At 40.2% G+C, this 18231-nt stretch overlaps 1 protein-coding gene across 5 annotated transcripts in view; it reads right to left on the minus strand.

Annotated features, from left to right (window-relative positions):
- The window catches only part of syt16 (synaptotagmin XVI), a 195947-nt gene that overhangs the window by 41730 nt on the left and 135986 nt on the right, over window positions 1-18231 (minus strand). For 2 of the 5 annotated variants that reach the window (XM_072568347.1, XM_072568346.1), the window contains exon 3: window positions 6769-7477. The exons of the other annotated variants lie outside the window; for them this stretch is intronic. In XM_072568347.1, coding sequence (XP_072424448.1) covers window positions 6769-7396 — 628 coding nt within the window. In that variant the 5' untranslated portion in view covers window positions 7397-7477. The remainder of the gene's footprint in view (window positions 1-6768; window positions 7478-18231) is intronic. 5 annotated transcript variants of the gene reach the window in all.

The raw sequence follows: 18231 nt of genomic DNA on the forward strand, positions 1-18231 counted from the left end.
CTCCACAAGGCCTCTTTGCGTATGTTACCAAACTTGCCTCATTAACTACCTACCTGGTCCCTATGACATCCCTTTCTTCCAATTCCAGGCCCATTCTACCATTTACTGTACCCAGAACAATGCGCCTCTATCAAGATATCCTGGAATTGACTGGCATCACTACCCCAGGTCATCTTTGGACCAAATGTGAGGTGAACTTGCCTGGTACCTGCCCTGACTTCCACATCAAGAATTCACTCCCGTGGGTGGGAGGATAGGAAGCTGAATTTAATGAAGTGAGATTTGCAGTCAATAAGGTTATTAACAGCAATAATTCCCCTTAATAGGCAACTTGCAGCTATCTCTTGAGAATTTTGCCTCAATGCTTAGAACTTCATTAAATGATGCTGAAAGTTGTTCCTGATGATGAGATAGGCCTTGCCGGACTTCTTCCACTGTTCTCTCACATTTCTCACCACAGCCCATGTCATTTAGACCCCAAGAAACTGTTAAACAAATCAGTTTCCAAGTTATTTATGAACCATATTTGATGTTAAAGCAGGCCTTTTGAAGAGAACTGCAGAGTTGATCTAATGGATAAAGGGTCACTTCTTGCAGCATTTATATCCTATAAAATTGGATGATTTGAGAACCTTTTACAAATATCGACAGGTCCCAATTCTGGGATCTCAGTCCCATGCTTTCCTGTTTTCAGAAGTACAATCAAAGGATGTAGTTTAATTTGGATTGTAAACTTTCACACAGTTCTCCAATCTAACCAGCAGATAAGAACATCCAACTCCTTTGCAAATCTCACAAAGTCAGAGCAGCATTTTAGAGATTCCTGGCTCACAGTATCTCAGAGGTGTTAGAACCATTGTGTGCATGAGGGAATCTCATGAAAGGCAAAGTTCACTTCATGGCCCCAGGCCAAGCTAAACACCTCCACCCAGCTCGATGTTGCTTCAAGTATCCAATGTCCACCTGAGTGATGGATGTCTAGGCCACGTTATAGAGAGGAACCATGCAGACGACATAAATAACACCAATAGTTTTTGAAATATTTCCTGTTGAACACAAAGCCTAAATCAAATTGAATGCACACTTGGCCTCCTCGTTTAATCTAATAGTTTTTAAAATTACACATTTATCTCTGCCTCATGAGACAGCAATTCTTACCAAACCCTGATCTTGTTTTTCCTGCTCATTAGTTTTCATACAACTAACATTCTCTTGTAATGAATCCCTATTAGTTTCCTGCAACTGTTCCTTTGAATTGATTTATTCCTCTCTTATTCCTTTCATGCTGCTCTCAGCAAAAACCAAGACCCTTTTCAGCTTTAGAGAATAAAATGAGTTCACAACATCCTTAGTAATCCTGTCTTGAAATTCCTGTCATTTCCTCTGTAACCCAAGTGACCAGGCTTTCAATTATACAGTAAATGGCAATGATTTGTTTACTGGTACACCTGTTGCTTCATGCACCTGCAAATATCCCATTTTTGATCAATTTAATTCTAGATATAAAAGCATTAGCAAGTCCAGATGGCAATACCCTGCATTTGGTCTGCTATGTTTTGGAACACGAGTTTGCATGAACACAATTAGAAAACTAAAACCTCACTGGGAAATTCGTCAAAGACATTGCAGCAATGTCTTTGGCAACTTCACATGAAATCAAAACTCTGCATTTACTTTGTCAATGCAAACAAAAACAATCACAAAGGGATTCATAGACATTGACAGTTCCAAAGGAGGTCATTCAGGTCATCATGTCTGCACCAAAGATCTGACTAAACTAATCCCATTTTCTGAGTCTTGGCCAATAGACTGGGAGGTTACTGCATCACAAATGAATATCTAAATGCTCCTTAAATGTTCAGAGTTTCTGACTCAACTTTTGTCTCGGGAGGGTGGAGCTGAGCGATGTTGAGATTGTGGCAGGGTCAGACAAAGAATTTAAATTATTTGTGGATCATTGAGGTCCCATAACATTGTTACCTTCTGACAAATTTTAATTTAAAACATGCCTTTGAGGAGAAATGAAAACAACTGCCAAAATCTGTGCTGGTGAATATGTGACTACTAATTTTCTTTCTCAGCAGCAAAAGCAAATTTGAATTCAAAATAATTACTTAGCTGTAATAATGGCTTCCATGTTATAGTTGGAGTTTAACACATAAACTCCAGTCAGTGTCTGAAGTACAGCATTCCACTTCTGATGATTTCAGATATTGAAGTTAATAACTTATGTCTAGATTTCATGAAGTTGATTTCTTTCCTTTACTCTATTTTCAATTTCTTATTTGAGATGGTATTTCATGCCTTTCTACCTGATTCTTTCTTTATTTTACTGTTTTGGTACTTTTGTTTCTCAGTTTGGTCTTCCTATACCAATTTTAATTCATTTCAATCAATTCTTAAGCCCTAAAATGCTACCACCATTTCCCAAGGCTGTTTCATTTCGTAGCACCCTAATTTATTTCTAAGTTTCCCAGTATTATCTAGCTGGTTTCAATTCCTTTACCCGCAGTATTTCAATTCAGTGAATATTTCCTGAGACAACAATCCCCAGGTTTCTTCAAGTGCCATTTATCTGCTCACTTGAAAACGTGAAATGTGAAAGTGTTGCACCAATCCATTGCCAAATCAGATAAAAATAAAAGATTCACATGTTAAAGACATCCATTAAATGTATGAATTTTTCAGAAAGGCCTCATAGTCTGAAAGAAACTTGTCATCATCATTCAGAAGTGCAGTCACTTCCAAGTGGTCTTTCTGGTTTTGCCCTGTAGTTCTGGCCACGGAACTTTGGTACCTTCAATCCTAACGAAGAATATCAGAAGATAGTCTCTGAAAAGGGGCAGGGAGAGGATAAAATGGATACAAGACTGGTTTAGTGACAGGAAGCAAAGTGTAACATTCAGCAGGTGTTTTATTTTGTGACTGGAAGGCTGTTTCCATGGAATTCTGCATGGTTCTATATTGGGTTCCCCACTTCTGATAGTATATTTCAATAATTTGAAGTCAAGTGCAGAAGACGCAATTAAGAGGTTCGCAAATGATTCAAAAATTGGCTGCAATGAGAAAGAAAATTGCCGACTACAAGAAAATGTGAGCAAAGAAGTGGCAAATGCACTTCAATCCAGAGAACAGTGAGGGAGAGTACATTTGTGGAAGGAAATCAAGGGATACAAGGAATACAATCTAAATAGTACAAACTATGGAGGAATAGATGTTCTTAGTTAGCAATTTTATACTATTTAGAATGCATTCCCTGAAGGCAGAAGATAGCAGGACAAGTGAATTTTCACGAGCATGGTCTCCAACTTAGCCAATTCCACAAGTTCTCGTCTGAACATGGCACCCAGCATTTTTGCCAGTGGGGAATGAGGGAATGTAAACGTGTGCCTGCCTTCAGTCAAATCCAATTTTCATCACCCCAGCTTTCTGAAATATGTCTCATGGCCTTTATACTTTTCAGAGATAGCTCCAGTTGTGGAGTCTTTTCAAGAGGTAATGGATGCTTTAGGATGGGTCCAGGAATGTTTTTGGATGAGGTATTTAAGAAAGAATAATCACTTGATATATCACCCCATCTATTGATATAGCTGTGAGCTAATAAAGTTAGTGCTGTGATTCATTTCACAGCCTCTCTTTACCAGTGGGGTGTCTGTCAGTTCACAATTTGATTGAAAGCTCCAAGTCATTAAATATCTTTGCTGTGGAACTACTAATACAAATGTTTATCCTTAATCCTCAATTCTCTTCCTCTACATCACCTCCAGAATGACATTCAATAAGCATGAAACATCAAATAGTGCCAGTTTCCTCTCCATCATATCAATTTTCTGGTCTTCATATCAGCAGGATTAAAGTGTACCTCTCTACATCTCTTGACAGTAGACAGTCTTTATCATCCATCTGTTAGGTTTACCAAACATACTGAGCCCTATAGCGTCAATTTATTTTGACTCACTATTAACAACTGGTCATAGGCAATCACCCTATCAATGAGTCCCACTATGCTGAGCTCCTAACACCTAGACAAATAGGGGCAAAGGGCTCATTCATAATATGTAAATAAATCTGAGCTCTCAAAAGGATGGCACAGTGGCTAGCATTGCAGCCTCACAACGCCAGGGACCCAGGTTCGATTCCAGCCTCGGGCAACTGTCTGTGTGGAGTTTCCACATTCTCCCAGTGTCTGTTTGGGTTTCTTCCAGGTGTTCCGGTTTCCTCCCACAATCCAAAGATGTGTAGATCAGGTGGATTGGCCATGCTAAATTGCCCATAGTGCTTTGTGCGTTAGTCAGAGGGATGTGGGTGGATTGGTCTTCAGAGAGGCAGTATGGACTTGTTGGGCCAAAGGACCTGTTTCCACACCGTAGGGAATCTAATCTTAAAAAAAAATCAGACCAAGCTAACAGATTTGAACAAACCAGATGCTTACATTGTCCATTAAGATTTCAACCCACTAAACATAGATATTATGAGGCAACAGCACAGCTTTCAGAAATCTGATCCTTATATGTTCACTCACTGTGATTCCATTGATTAATTTCTCTTTAGAACTTGAAGTACCTGAATGTGTTTTCCATTGTAAAAAGTCAATGAAAAAATTAAGCATCATTAAAGTTCAGCACACAAATGCAATTCGCAAAAGGGAGGCAACATTTGCATCCAGAAAACATAAGTGGAAACGGACTACGGACAATGAAGCATGGATTAGCTGCACTGTATTAACAGAGAAACCCAGCAACAACTTCAGGATAATCTGATTTCCAGTAACTCTTTGTTTGAAAGTCCCAACTCTTAGAAATAATAGAGGGGAGAAATAACATTTTTTAAAGAACCAAATAGCGTATTTGTTGGACAAAACAAAGAAGACAAAACTAGATTGGATTTTTTAATTGGTCTTATTCTAATGTGAGCAGGTAGCCCATTTAAAATTGACTTTAAAGTAATGTTGAATGGATATGAAGGGTCCAGACGCAGTAGAACCTTATTACTTGTGCAAGAAAGTGAGCCGTTGACTCAGTTGTGCCAATTCTGCTACAGAACTGAAATATGAAGGGCTTTAATATTTTTATAACTCCACTGCAAATATCAACTAGAATGTTAGGTAAAATTGGTCCCATCCAATCATACAAAGGGAGTTGAGGGAATTGGTGTCAACGGGAAAAATAAATCAGCCACAGTATGAAAAGGGAGGACCATTTGCTACAAGGCCCTTCTGCTCTTACTTTCATCCTCTCTAAATAATGATGCGCAATGGAGATATTTGTACAATATGAATATCACATAGAACATAAATGGTAGGTTGGGTTCTTTGGCCTTGGATACAGCCAACAGAGGAGAAGGTGTTTCTAAGATATTTTAAAAAAGTTGAAAAAGTCAATGGGAAATCACTTTAGCCACTCTTAACTATAAAGTAACTGAAGAATCTTATGTGGGTGGGACGGGAGTTAGGAATTGTCCTGGTGGACTATACAATGGACAGATCAACCTACATACTGTTATGGAAGGGTTAATCTGTGGTGGGAGTCAGTGAAATCATTACGGGTCTGAAATTTTATGTACGATGTGAATGTTATGGATAAGAGTATAAAACTTTGCAGTCCTTGTTTCTTGTCCACCACCCAAAGCTTTTACAACTTCCATTAGCACCTCTAATTTAAAAAGAACACCTACACCCAAATTCAAATCCAGCTAAAAAGCAACTCATCTTTGTGTTTAATATTTTGGATTTGTTTGCTCTGGGCTTTATCAGACCAATCTTCCTCCTTGATCGTAATGCAGGAAACATTAGGGAGCTGTAATGTTAAAATCTGTTGGCAGGTGCTAATGGAACGGAGGATGTGTGACAGGTACTTCCTATCTGTGTTAAGAAGCCCTATGACCATAATTGAATGTGTTTTTCTTAACTATTTATAAAACCTAGTCAGACCTGGCAAACATTTTAGATACAGAAATTGAAAAATTTTTGGGTGATGGACAAGAAACAAGGATTGCGAAATTTCATATTTTTAATCCATAACTTTCACATCCCACATAAACTTTCACACTCTTAATGATTTCACCAGCTCCCAATACAGCTAAACAGCATTCAGATTAAAGTATTCTCATTACAACTCATTAGCTTTCACTTCACCACACTTACAATTTAATGTTAATTATATTTTAAACACCTAACCTAGATTAAAATCTGTACAAAGTAATATCCAATTCTGTACAATGTGGCTGAAAAAGGAGGAGCTGGTGTCACAGTGGCGATGTTATTGGACTGGGAATCCAAAAGGTCTAACATAATGGTTTGAGGACACGAGTTCAAATTCCACTATGGCTGCTGGTGCAATTTAACTTTCAGTTATTAAAGCCGGAGTTAAAAGCTAGTCACAGGAATGGTGACCATGTACCAATTGTTACGAAAACCCGCCTTGACCATAACTATCTTTTTGGAAACGTAAATGGGAAATTTCCTTAGGCTGTCCTTACCTGGCCTACGTGACCCATGGCAATGCCCTTAATTGCCCTCGAAAATAATAAGCAAGCCACTTAGGCTGAGGGCAATTAAAGATAGGTAACAAACATTGAGTTTGCCAGCAACACCAAAATTCCAAGAAAGAATAAAAGAAAAAACTTCTTAAAAACCTTGTATCATCTTTCTAAAATCATCCCAAAAGATGACACCCCAGGACCTCAGTATGAACTGATAAGTGATGTAAAGATGGACAAAAGTGCAAGTCATCTCCATACTTATTGGGGAGCTTTTCCTTTACTTCTTACCTGCCTGAAACTTCTCATCAGTTTCATTATAATCTGCTTCACACTTCACATTGGCATAGTTATGATCAGATCCGACTTCAGGATTGAGGTTTTCTGCTTCTTCTGGAATAGCAGTCAGATAATTCAGGCGCTCGTTGTCATAAAAATCGGCACTGCTAGACATACTGGCCTTTACAGCAGTTACATCTGTTGAATCTATCCCATTGTATGAAATTGAAGTGACTTGTCCCATGTCTTCACCTTGAAAATCATATGCATCTGGCTGAAGTCTATCAATTGCACTTTCGTTATCGTGCAATCCCATTTCAGCAGCTTGGTATTCTGAAGATTCCAACCCTGTGACAGTTTCAGGCTGTAGATCAATTTCTGTGCCTGGGGAACCATCGTCAGAGTCTAAAATGGAGTCAGTTTTCAGGATTCGGTCTTGTTCCTGATCCTCTTGCTCTGAATTTGTTGAGGGATTTGAAACCACAGAATTTGACGTTTGAGTGGATGCACCTTGACGAAGATTTAGAAAGCTGTTGGAAATGGAACTCCCAGCTTGTTGGAATGATTCAGATATCTGCGACATCCAATCAGAGAAGGATTGCGTGAATGGACCCTTCCTCAGAAGTTCTTCAGAAGCCATGACTAATTGATTGCAGAATGCTTGATTGCATAAAGATCCAGATGTTTTAATCTGTCAACATGCCAGTTACTTTGTTCTGAGCTACAGAATGAGGATTATAATCAATTAAAATCATTCACTTCCAGGAAGCAGCCACTGACACTGCAAGTGGCAAAAGACATTGTGACAGAGCACTAGACCAAGGGAAAAATAAGCCAATCCACAGTCAAAGAAACACATACAAAAAATGAGGAGCTACTCATCTCTTAAGATCTATCTAGGTAAGATAGAATAGAGTTCAATGCTGCTAAATGTGAGGTGATACACTTTGGGGAGAATAACAGGAAGGCAAAATACTGGGCCAATGGAAAGATTCTTGGCAGTGTGGATGTGCAGAGGGAGCTTGGAATTCATGTACATCGATCCCTGAAAGTTGCCACCCAGGTGGACAGTGCTGTTAAGAAGGCATACGGTGTGTTAGGTTTCATTCGTAGAGAGATTGAGTTCCTAGCCGCAATATCATGCTGCAACTATACAAAATGCTGGTGCGGCCACACTTGGAATATTGTGTACAGTCCTGGTCGCCATATTTCGGGAAGGATGTTGAAGCATTGGAAAAAGTGCAGAGGAGATTTACCAGGATGTTGCCTGGTCTGAAGGGAAGGTCTTATGAGGAAAGGCTGAGAGACTTGAACCTGTTCTCATTGGCAAGAAGAAGGCTAAGAGGGGATTTGATAAAGACATAGAAGATGATCAGAGGATTAGATAGGGTAGACAGTGAAAGTCTTTTTCCTAGGATGATAACGTCAGCTTGTATGAGGGGGCATAACTACAAATTGAGGGGTGTTGGATTTAAGACAGATGTCAGAGGCAGGTTCTTCACTCAGAGAGTGGTAAGGGTGTGGAATGCCCAACCTGCTAATGTAGTCAACTCAGCCACATTAGGGAGATTTAAACAATCCTTGGATAAGCACATGGAAGATGATGGGATAGTGTAGGGGGACGAGCTGAGAATAGTTCACAGGTTGGCGCAACATCGAGGGCTGAAGGGCCTGTTCTGCGCTGTATTGTTCTATGTTCTGTGTATTAATTAAGAAAAGTTGCTTTCCAGAATTCACGCATTATTTATGAAAGAGAAAGTAGCAGGATGTTCTGGAAAGTTGACTAAAATATGAAGCTATAGCATTGATTTTATTTACAATCTTAAACAATCACAAGAAATGGAACATAAAAGTGAACGTTGTCGTAATTCCAGAGGACTGTGGGCTCCTATCTCATTGGAGAGATAGCTAATAGTGAATTTAATTTAAGGATTAAGAAGATGGGAAATTCAGGGTGACCTCTGCCAGTCAATGGGGGGTTGAATCTGCAGTGTTCATATCACTCTGTATTGCTAACCATCTATTTAGCCAAGCAAGCTGTCTGAGCAACAAAGCAACTTGATATCCTTTTCCTCACTATTTATGGCCACACCTCCATTCAGAATTTTACTGATACAATATTATGAGTGTACACCTCTCTCTCCTTCATGAGATTGCTGCTCAGAACACAACTCCTTGACTAAGCATTTGGCCACTACTTAGATTACTTAGATTCCCTACAGTATGGAAACAGGCCCTTTGGCCCAAGAAGTCCACACCAACCCACCGAAGCCCAACCCACCCAGGCCCATTCCCCTACATTTACCCCTTCACCTAATTCTAGGGGCAATTTAGCATGGCCAATTCACCTAACCTGCACATTTTTGGACTCTGGAAAGAAACCGGAGCACCCGGAGGAAACCCACGCAGACATGGGGAGAATGTGCAAACTCCACACAGACAGTCGCCTGAGGCGGGAAATGAACCCAGGTCTCTGGCATTGTGAGGCAGCAGTGCTAACCACTGTGCCACTGTGCCACCCACAATATCTTTCCCCTTTCACCCTAAACCTATGCCCTCTAGATCTGGACTCCCCCACCTCAGGGAAAAGACTTTGTCTATTTACCCTATCCACACCCCTCATAATTTTGTAAACCTCTATAAGGTCACCCCTCAGCCTCCGATGCTCCAGGGAAAACAGCCCCAGCCTGTTCAATCTCTCCCTATAGCTCAAATCCTCCAACCCTGACAACATCCTTGTAAATCTTTTCTGAACCCTTTCAAGTTTCACAACATCGTTCCGATAGGAAGGAGACCATGCAATATTCCAACAGTGGCCTAACCAATGTCCTGTACAACCACAACATGACCTCCCAACTCCTGTACTCAATACTCTGACCAATAAAGGAAAGTGTACCAAAGGCCTTCTTCACAATCCAACCTACCTGCGACTCTATTTTCAAGGAGTTATGAACCTGCATTCCAAGGTCTCTTTGTTCAGCAACACTCCCTAGGACCTTACCATTAAGTGTATAAGCCCTGCTAAGATTTGCTTTCCCAAAACGCAGCACCTTGCATTTGTCTAAATTAAACTCCATCTGCCACTTCTCAGCCTACTGGCCCATCTGATCAAGATCCTGTTGTAATCTGAGGTAACCTTCTTCGCTGCCCACTACACTTCCAAATTTTGGTGTCATTAGCAAACTTACAAACTATATCTCTTATGCTCACATCCAGACCATTTATATAAATGATGAAAAGTAGTGGATCCAGCACTGATCCTTGTGGCACTCCACTGGTCACAGGCCTCCAGCCTGAAAAACAACCCTCCACCACCACCCTCTGTCTTCTACTTTCAATGGGATCAAGGTAAAACATTCAAATAGTCAAAGTCATTCTTCAAAATTTGGCAAAGAAAAGGAAGTTGGCATCATTAGAAGTCAATTCTCCCAGATGCTGCATGAGCTCCTCAATAATCTGCCCTTCATCAATCCATCTTCATCAATAACCTTCCATCCATCAGTGTTAGATGTAGGACTCAATTATGATTGGCTCCATGCCCACATGCAGAAAAGTCTGGACAACATCCAGCTTCAAATTGCAACTAACAATTGGCCATACTGACTACTCCTAATAGTTTCCACAAAGCGGCCTGGGACCTTTCTAAGTTAGAGACTCAATACAAATCCTAGCTTTGTATTCCAAATAGTGAAAGGCAAGTATTAGAAACAATTCTGACTTTTAAATTCTCCACAGAGAGCTTTTCGAGTCCCAACAATGATATCCCAACAACTCTCTTGTTCTTTTTGCCCTTGCCTTTGTTTTTTTGCAGGTGTTGGCATTCTAGTTACAGCTCCACAGCTAGTGGTAATTCGCCAGCATCTCACAGCGGCATGTGTGCTCCCTGTTAACTCAAGTTCGGAACAGGACAAGCAGCAGATCTGACAATTATCCTCAGTCACATTTCATTTTCTTTACTTACATTATAAGACATCCAGAGAAGTGGCTGCAATTTCACAGTGACAGCCATGAAGGAATATTGAGGTGTGTAATCTCAAACCACTTTGTTGCCAGGTTTTTAACATACTAGGTGTCAAGGTCAGTGGCAGCCTCAGCAAAAGTTATGCACTTTCATAATTTTTTGAGCTATACCACCAAACCTGTTGGTTTTGGTTTCGGTTACAATTCAATCCATTGTGTATTCCTGTACACCCACTTTCTATGTAAAATTGTACCTATGGACTAGGAAAAAATACATTTTAATTTTTGGAACTATTGTAATTCAAAATTACTTTTCATTGACAGGAAATAATATAAATGAAATATATTCTGTACCAAACAACATCTAACAGTAAGGAGCCTCATTCTTGTCTTTAGCCTGTTGGTCTCACCAATTCTACTACCCACAGTCAGGAGAGCATTCATACCACATTCCACAGGTCTCTGTCAGTCCCAGTCTCAAGTAGAAGTCAAAGATATGCATGAAATCAAACTCAATTGACTGGCTCTCTCATTTTCCCCACCCTTCCACCCAGAAAAGGAGTGCCCATCATTCTCCAACATTCTTTCTAATTGCATTGCTAAGATCAGACATTCACCACATGGGGAACAGCAAACCCAACCATCACTTATCTGCAGGGTCTCCCTGCACAATCCATTCCCCTGCACCTTTCAATTTACTGTGATGGCTGGATAGTATAAAACTACAATAAACAACTACATCCAATTATGTATGATTGTATACAGAAAGAGGCCATTCTGCCCAACTGGTCCACTGACAAAATTTATGCTGTACGAATACTAATACAGATCCTCGCAAACTTGGCCTTTCAACACAGCATAATAATTCTATCTCCCGATTCATTATCACATTCCCTCTCAAACGTGTCCAACACTCACATGGTCACAAGCCTCATAACGTAAGAAGATAAAAGTTACTCCTGATATTGAATTAGTTTATGGTCTCCAGTTGGGGAACCCAACAAGTGGAAACATCTCCTCTATGTCAAAGTCCAAAGGCCACAGTCAAAACCATCTCTCCACCCTGTCTCTTTGCGAGAAGAGCCCCAGGCTGTCTATCTTTCTAGGTAAGTTTGAGCTTTCAGTTCTTATATCATTCTGGTAAATTACCTTTCCACCATCTTCAATGAGTTTATATTCTTGATACAAGGGTATGGAATGCTTCACAGAAAGCCTGACAGCTTGGGGAGGAGATGATGGCAGGAATAATCCAATAGGCTATAATCCAGCCGCCATCCATCCCCAGAGCTGTCTGAACTACTGCAGAATGGTAGCCATGACCTATAGTGCGATTGCTTAACAATTAATCTATAAACCCATGAAACAGTCTGGGGACACGGGTTTAAATCCCGCCATTGCAGATGATGGAACTTGAATACAGTAAACGATAAATCTGGAACTAAGAGTCTAATGGTGATCATGAAACTGTTGTCTATTGTTAAAAGACATCTGATTTAGTCACATTCCTTCGGGAAGGAAGCTACCATCCTTACCTGGACTGTGGAGTGATAGTCACCATAGTATGACCAGATTAACAGACCCAATCAAGAGGCCCTGGCTGACAGATAAGAACAAGAGTGTCAGACATCCTGCTCACTCAGAGCTGGATCAGTGTCAAGGACTCCCCATGAGTAAATAAAGAGTGACTTGGTGATGGGATACCAGCCTCCTTGGAGTTATTTTCGTATGATGTGCATGTGACTCCAAACTCATAGAAATGTGGTTGACTCTTAACTGCCTCTGAGCAACCTGGGATGGGTAATAAATGCTGCCTGAGCTAGCTATACCCATATCCTGTGAATGAATGAAAAAAACCAAACAGGGTGAGGTGATGACAGCCCACAAGGCCTTGAGACCACTATAAGTGGCCAGTTAATGCCTACTGAAGGCCTCCCACCCTGTCACTTGTATTTTGCCCGTGGCAGGGGAAGGCCTACGCCAGTGCTGGAAGCCACACAGTACCTGCTGTACAGGATCTTGTTAGACAAGAGGAGTGAAGAAATCTGATTTTCAGTACCCTTAAGCCCAGAGGCACCTCTCCCCTGTAATAGTTATTCCCCAGTGTAGCCCTGTTGTTTGCTTCATTACCTTACTCTCTGTACCTCCATTCACTGAGACCACAGAACCCAAGACTTCTTGGAATGGTCGGACAGTCGGTAATTTCATTAAAGCGATTCATTCTGCTCCCAGCGTTAAACTGCTGCTGGGCAAGCCATTATGATAATAGGTAGGTTTTCGTCCACAACGCTCCTTGAACAACAACGCCCCTTAAAATACAACTTAATGTGAGCTCGAGATATCAGAATCCGTTTACTGTAACTTCTATCCTTTCCATTTCTATTCCTCTCCAAATGGACAGAACTTTGTTTGCTTCTTTACAGCTTTACTAACCTCCTTGGCTACTTTCATCAATTTTTGCTTCTCCAAATCCTTTCTCCCCAAATCGTTCATGCCGACAACATATGCTAACCTAATCTAGTCCCATTTGCCAGCATTTGGCCCATATCCTTCTAAACCCTTCCTATTCATATACCCATCCAGATACCTTTTAAAAGTTGTAACTGCACCAGCCTCCACGACTTCCTCTGGCAGCTCATTCCATACATACACCACCTTCTGTGTGAATAAAGTGCCCGTTAGATTCCTTTTAAATCTTTCCTCTCTCCTTTAAACCTACGCATTATAGTTCTTGCCTCCCCACCCCGGGGAAAAGACCTTGTCTATTTATCCTATCCATGTCCTCATGATTTTATAAACTTCTATCAGGTCACCTCTTAGCCTCCAACACTCCAGGGGAAACAGCCCCAGCCTATTCAAGCTTTCCCTATAGCTTAAACCGTCCAACCCTGGCAACATCTTTATAAGTCTTTTCTGAATTCTTTCAAGTTTCACAACATCCTTCCTATAGTAGGGAGACCAGAATTGTACACAGTATTCCAATAGTGGCCTAATTAATGTCTTCTACAGTTGCAATATGACCTCCCAACTCCTATACTCAATGCACAGGCCAATAAAGGCAAGCATACCAAATGTCTTCTTCATTATCCTATCTAGCTGTGACTCCATTTTCAAGGAAGTAGGAACCTGCACTCCAAGATCTCTTTGTTCAACAACACTCCTCAGGACCTTACCATTAAGTGTATAAGTCTGCCCTGATTTGCCTTTTCAAAATGCAGCACTTCATATTCCTGTATTTTGTCACAAGTCCCTGTGAATTAACTACATCTGGTGTTGTGTACTAACTTTGCACTAGCTGTTTTGATTTCCATTTCCCAAATATGAACAATGGTGGTCCCTTGTAATGATCCTTGGGGAATGCAACTTCCCACATTTTTTGCCAATCTGAGTAATTATCTTTAACCCTGACTCTTTAATTTCTGCTTTGTAGTCAGCTTAATATTCAATGGGTTATCTATTTCCTAACTTCTACATGTTTTAACTTTATCAAAGGCATTTGTGAAAATACAAATATAGTATTCCTACTGCATTACCATTGTCTACCCTTTCTATTATTTCTTCTAAATATTTAATAAGTTTGATCAGCATTTCCATCCATTTTAAAATCCATTGAGACATGATCACCTCACAGCACCAGCGATGTGGGTTCAATTCCACCCTCAGGCAACTGTCTGTATGGAGATTGCACATTCTCCCCAGGTCTTTGTGAATTTATTCCGGGTGCTCCAGTTTCCCCCCACAGTCCAAAAGATGTGCAGGTTAGATGGGTTGTCCATGCTAATTGCCTATAGTGTCCAGGGATATGCAGGCTAGGTGGGTTAGCCATGGGAAATGCAGGGTTACAGGGATGGGGTACAGGGAAAGGTAGGTCTGGGTGGGAAGCTCTTCAGATGGCTGAATGGACTGCTTCTACACTATAGAGATTCTATAATTCTACACTGGCAGTTTTGATCATATTTTCAGTTTTTATATGTTTTTCTAATATAACATACAATAAAAATCCAATTATGTTTCCTACTTACAATGTTAATAGTCTATAGTTTCTGGGACTTGTTCTATCACCTTCTTTAAATAAAGGAATGACATTATCTGTGCCATAGTGCTCTGGCTATATCCCCATTCTTATTAATGTTCATATCAATTATAATGTGGCTCCAACAGCTCTTCCCTAACTTATTTCAATATGAACAAATATGTTGCTGTCCAATATGGAGTGCTCACTGTAACTTAAATGGCTGCTATTGCATGATTTCTGTGTTGCAGTTTTAGAAAGACATAAATTTATTCAGGCATCAAAAGAAAGTTCGGACATTAAGGTCAAATTCATTCTTACTAGGTAGTCTTGTGCAATCAAGGAAAAGAAATTGATTTTTTTGTGGAATACATTGCAATAAGAAAGGCATGCAAGAATATTAATGAATATGTTCAAAACTGTATTATACTGGCATTGGGAACCAGTTGAATGCTAACTGTTTAAATCCTATAAAAGAGGAAAAACAGAAAATGACTATTCAGTTATGGGGGTTCCCTTGAATAAAAAACAAAGCTCATGAAACATATGGTTCCTTTTAAAGTCATGCCAGAGGAACACGTGGGGGAAGAAAGGAACAGAAGCTCCTATCATAGGTTTCAATGAAGTGGGGTGGGAGGAGATGTGGGTGCAGCAATAACATCAGTATGGGTCAGTTGAGTCAAATATCCCATTTCTGTGCTGTACACTGCATGCAATTCCATGTATCTAACTGGATTCTAAAAACTCGTCGGCAGTTTTAGTTCATGCAGGTCAAAGGATATATGAGTCAAGTACCAGAACTTAGAAGAAATGGTTCTTAATTGCAATGTTCATCCTCACTTCTCCTCCAACTCTGACAGTCTCAATAAAGAAGGAAAGCAGGAAGTGTGTGCTCCCTTTTGATCTACACTGCCTGGGTGCTGATGGCTGTCATCTTATCCACAAATCAAGTAACGGAACTTTGCAGGTTCTGAATCTGAATACTGCTGTCAGCAACTTTTCGCTTGTGTTTTCAAAAGGAATAGCCAAGGAAATCTCGACAGGCCTCCGGTTTTTATCTAAAGATCTCACGTCTCATATGAATTCATTTGCTCGCAAAATCTGACCCCTGAACAGAAGCTTATAATGGTTTGTGTTTCTGTCCCACAAGAGTGAAGCACAATTTTTAATGTTGTGATTTTAACACTCCGGTAAATTCAATGGCAACAGCAAAGGTGGGCAAGACCAACAAAATGTTAATACAATTTAAATTATTGGCATGGTAAGAATTATAAGTCTTCATTAGGAGAAACTGTCTGAAATGGCTGATTGAGGTTAGATGATCCTTAACTTCCCAGTTGCAAGAATTGAGGGTCATGGCAAAGGGCAAAATGAGCGGGGCTGGGGATATCATCGATGGGATTTTAATAAAGCTAAAAAACAATCCAAATTCCTCAGAGACAGACTTTTTAAGTACATGAAATCTACTCAATGTCTTTGGTAACACATTATTTCTTGGAAGGTTGGAGAGGAAATGGAACACCAGTGCAGAAAATCAACCAGGGCACTCAGAGCAGGAACAAAGTCTGTCAAAGAAGATATAAGTAGCATTTTACTGAGAAAAGGCCGAATCGCATAAGCAGCTTTGCTACTTTCTTGTTCCTTGCTTCCTTTTCCTGTGATTGTTCTCAACTAAATAAAATCAAGTGTTCTGCTCCAAATATCTAATAAAAAGGTTTCAGATTTTAGGTCCAGCATTTGTGGGCTGCTAATATACAAATCAAAAGTATTTCCAATAAAATGTCAACAAGGAATTTCAAGTTTAAGTATATTGTTCCTAAAGTAAAATGTGTCCCACTTCAAGTAGCAGTGTTATACTCCTTAATTTAAGTGAGAGTTGATCTGTTCTATTAACTAAGTCACAATGGCAGTGCAAACAGTCTCAGTTTTCATGCTGTTGATAAAGTGTCAGGAAAATCGTGATCATGCATATATTCATACTTTATGTTTTCTTTGGCATTGTGCGCCATTCTCTACTGGGGCTGTCAGAGGAGGATCAACAGGAAACACACCAGCATTTTCATATATCCGACAGTGCTGTTCAGGACTCATGAAACACCAGGTCCCATACATCCCTGAAAACAAGGCATTTACCTTCTTTCCACATCAGCAAAAGTGCATGTTTCGGAAAGGTTTGTTGGGATATGGACCAGATGCAGGCAGGTGGAACTAGCTAACTTAGATTACGTTCAGCATGGACTGATTGGACCATGCTGTTTCCATGCTGTATGACTCTATGACCAAGTACAACTTTATGCCAGCCACGTATGGCATTGATGCTGCTGGGATGAGGGGAATATTCCATCAGGGCTTCACTTCCAGTATTCCTGTTGGAAAGTGCATGTGAAAAAGTTGAGCAAAGTCAGGATCTGACTCTGCTATGACGTTCTCAATGCTAGTCCGTCTGCTGACATTGATGCTACTAGTTTTTCACAGAATATCATTTTAATCACAAGCAAGAAGTGAATTTATACTTCTGTGAGATCATGGCAGGCGCAATGAAAACCAGCTCTGCACATCCCAATCTAGGAAGGATACTGAAACCATGAAAAAATACAGTGAAGATTCTTGAGAATCATATCAAGATGGAGAAAGATGCAACATTTTAGCCATTTCTTCTTAAAACAGAGTCACTGAAGGCTAACATGCAGGTGGAGCTAGCTATTAGGAAGTCTAATGGAATATTAGCCTTTAGTGCAAAAGGATTTGAATACAGGAGTACTGAAATCTCGTCTTAATTGCATGGGAACTTGGTTAGACTGCACCTGGACTACTTTGTTCAGTCTTTATCTCTTTATCTCAAAGAAGATATTATTGCCATAGAGAGAGTGCAACAGAGTTCACCAGACTTGGTAAAACAAAACAAAGAAGTACGGATGCTGGGGACCTAAAACAAAAACAGAAAGAGCTGGAGAAACTCAGCAGGTCTGGCAGCATCTGTGAAGAGAAAAAGAGAGTTTACATTTCAAGTGCAATGACCCTTCTTTAGAACTTCATCAGCACTCTCTGTTTTTGCCTTGGGATGGCGGGACTATCCTATGAAGAGGCATTGAGCAATCTGTGCCTGTATCCTCAAAGAATGTCAAAGAATGAGAGATGATTTTATTGAAATTTATAAAATCCTTAAAGGGATATACATGGAGGTAAGATGTTTCCCCTGGTTTTTACAGGAAGATATAGATGGGTTAGTCGGATGGACAGACTAGTGGGCAGATGGCCAGATAAGTGCAAGGTGAGGCATATTGGAAGACGAAACAATATGTGGGAGTATTTAATGAATGGCAAGACACTGGGTAGCTTAGAGGAACAGAATTATTAGCAGATCCCTGAAGTCAGCACAGCATGCCAATAAGATTGTCAAGAAGACAAATGGGATACTTGCTTTCATCAGCTTTGACATAGAGTATAAGAACAAGGAGGTAATGCTGGAATTGTACAGAGCATTGGTTAGGCCACAACTGGAATAC

This window comes from Chiloscyllium punctatum, chromosome 4 (assembly GCF_047496795.1).
Source record: "Chiloscyllium punctatum isolate Juve2018m chromosome 4, sChiPun1.3, whole genome shotgun sequence".
Taxonomy (NCBI): domain Eukaryota; kingdom Metazoa; phylum Chordata; class Chondrichthyes; order Orectolobiformes; family Hemiscylliidae; genus Chiloscyllium; species Chiloscyllium punctatum.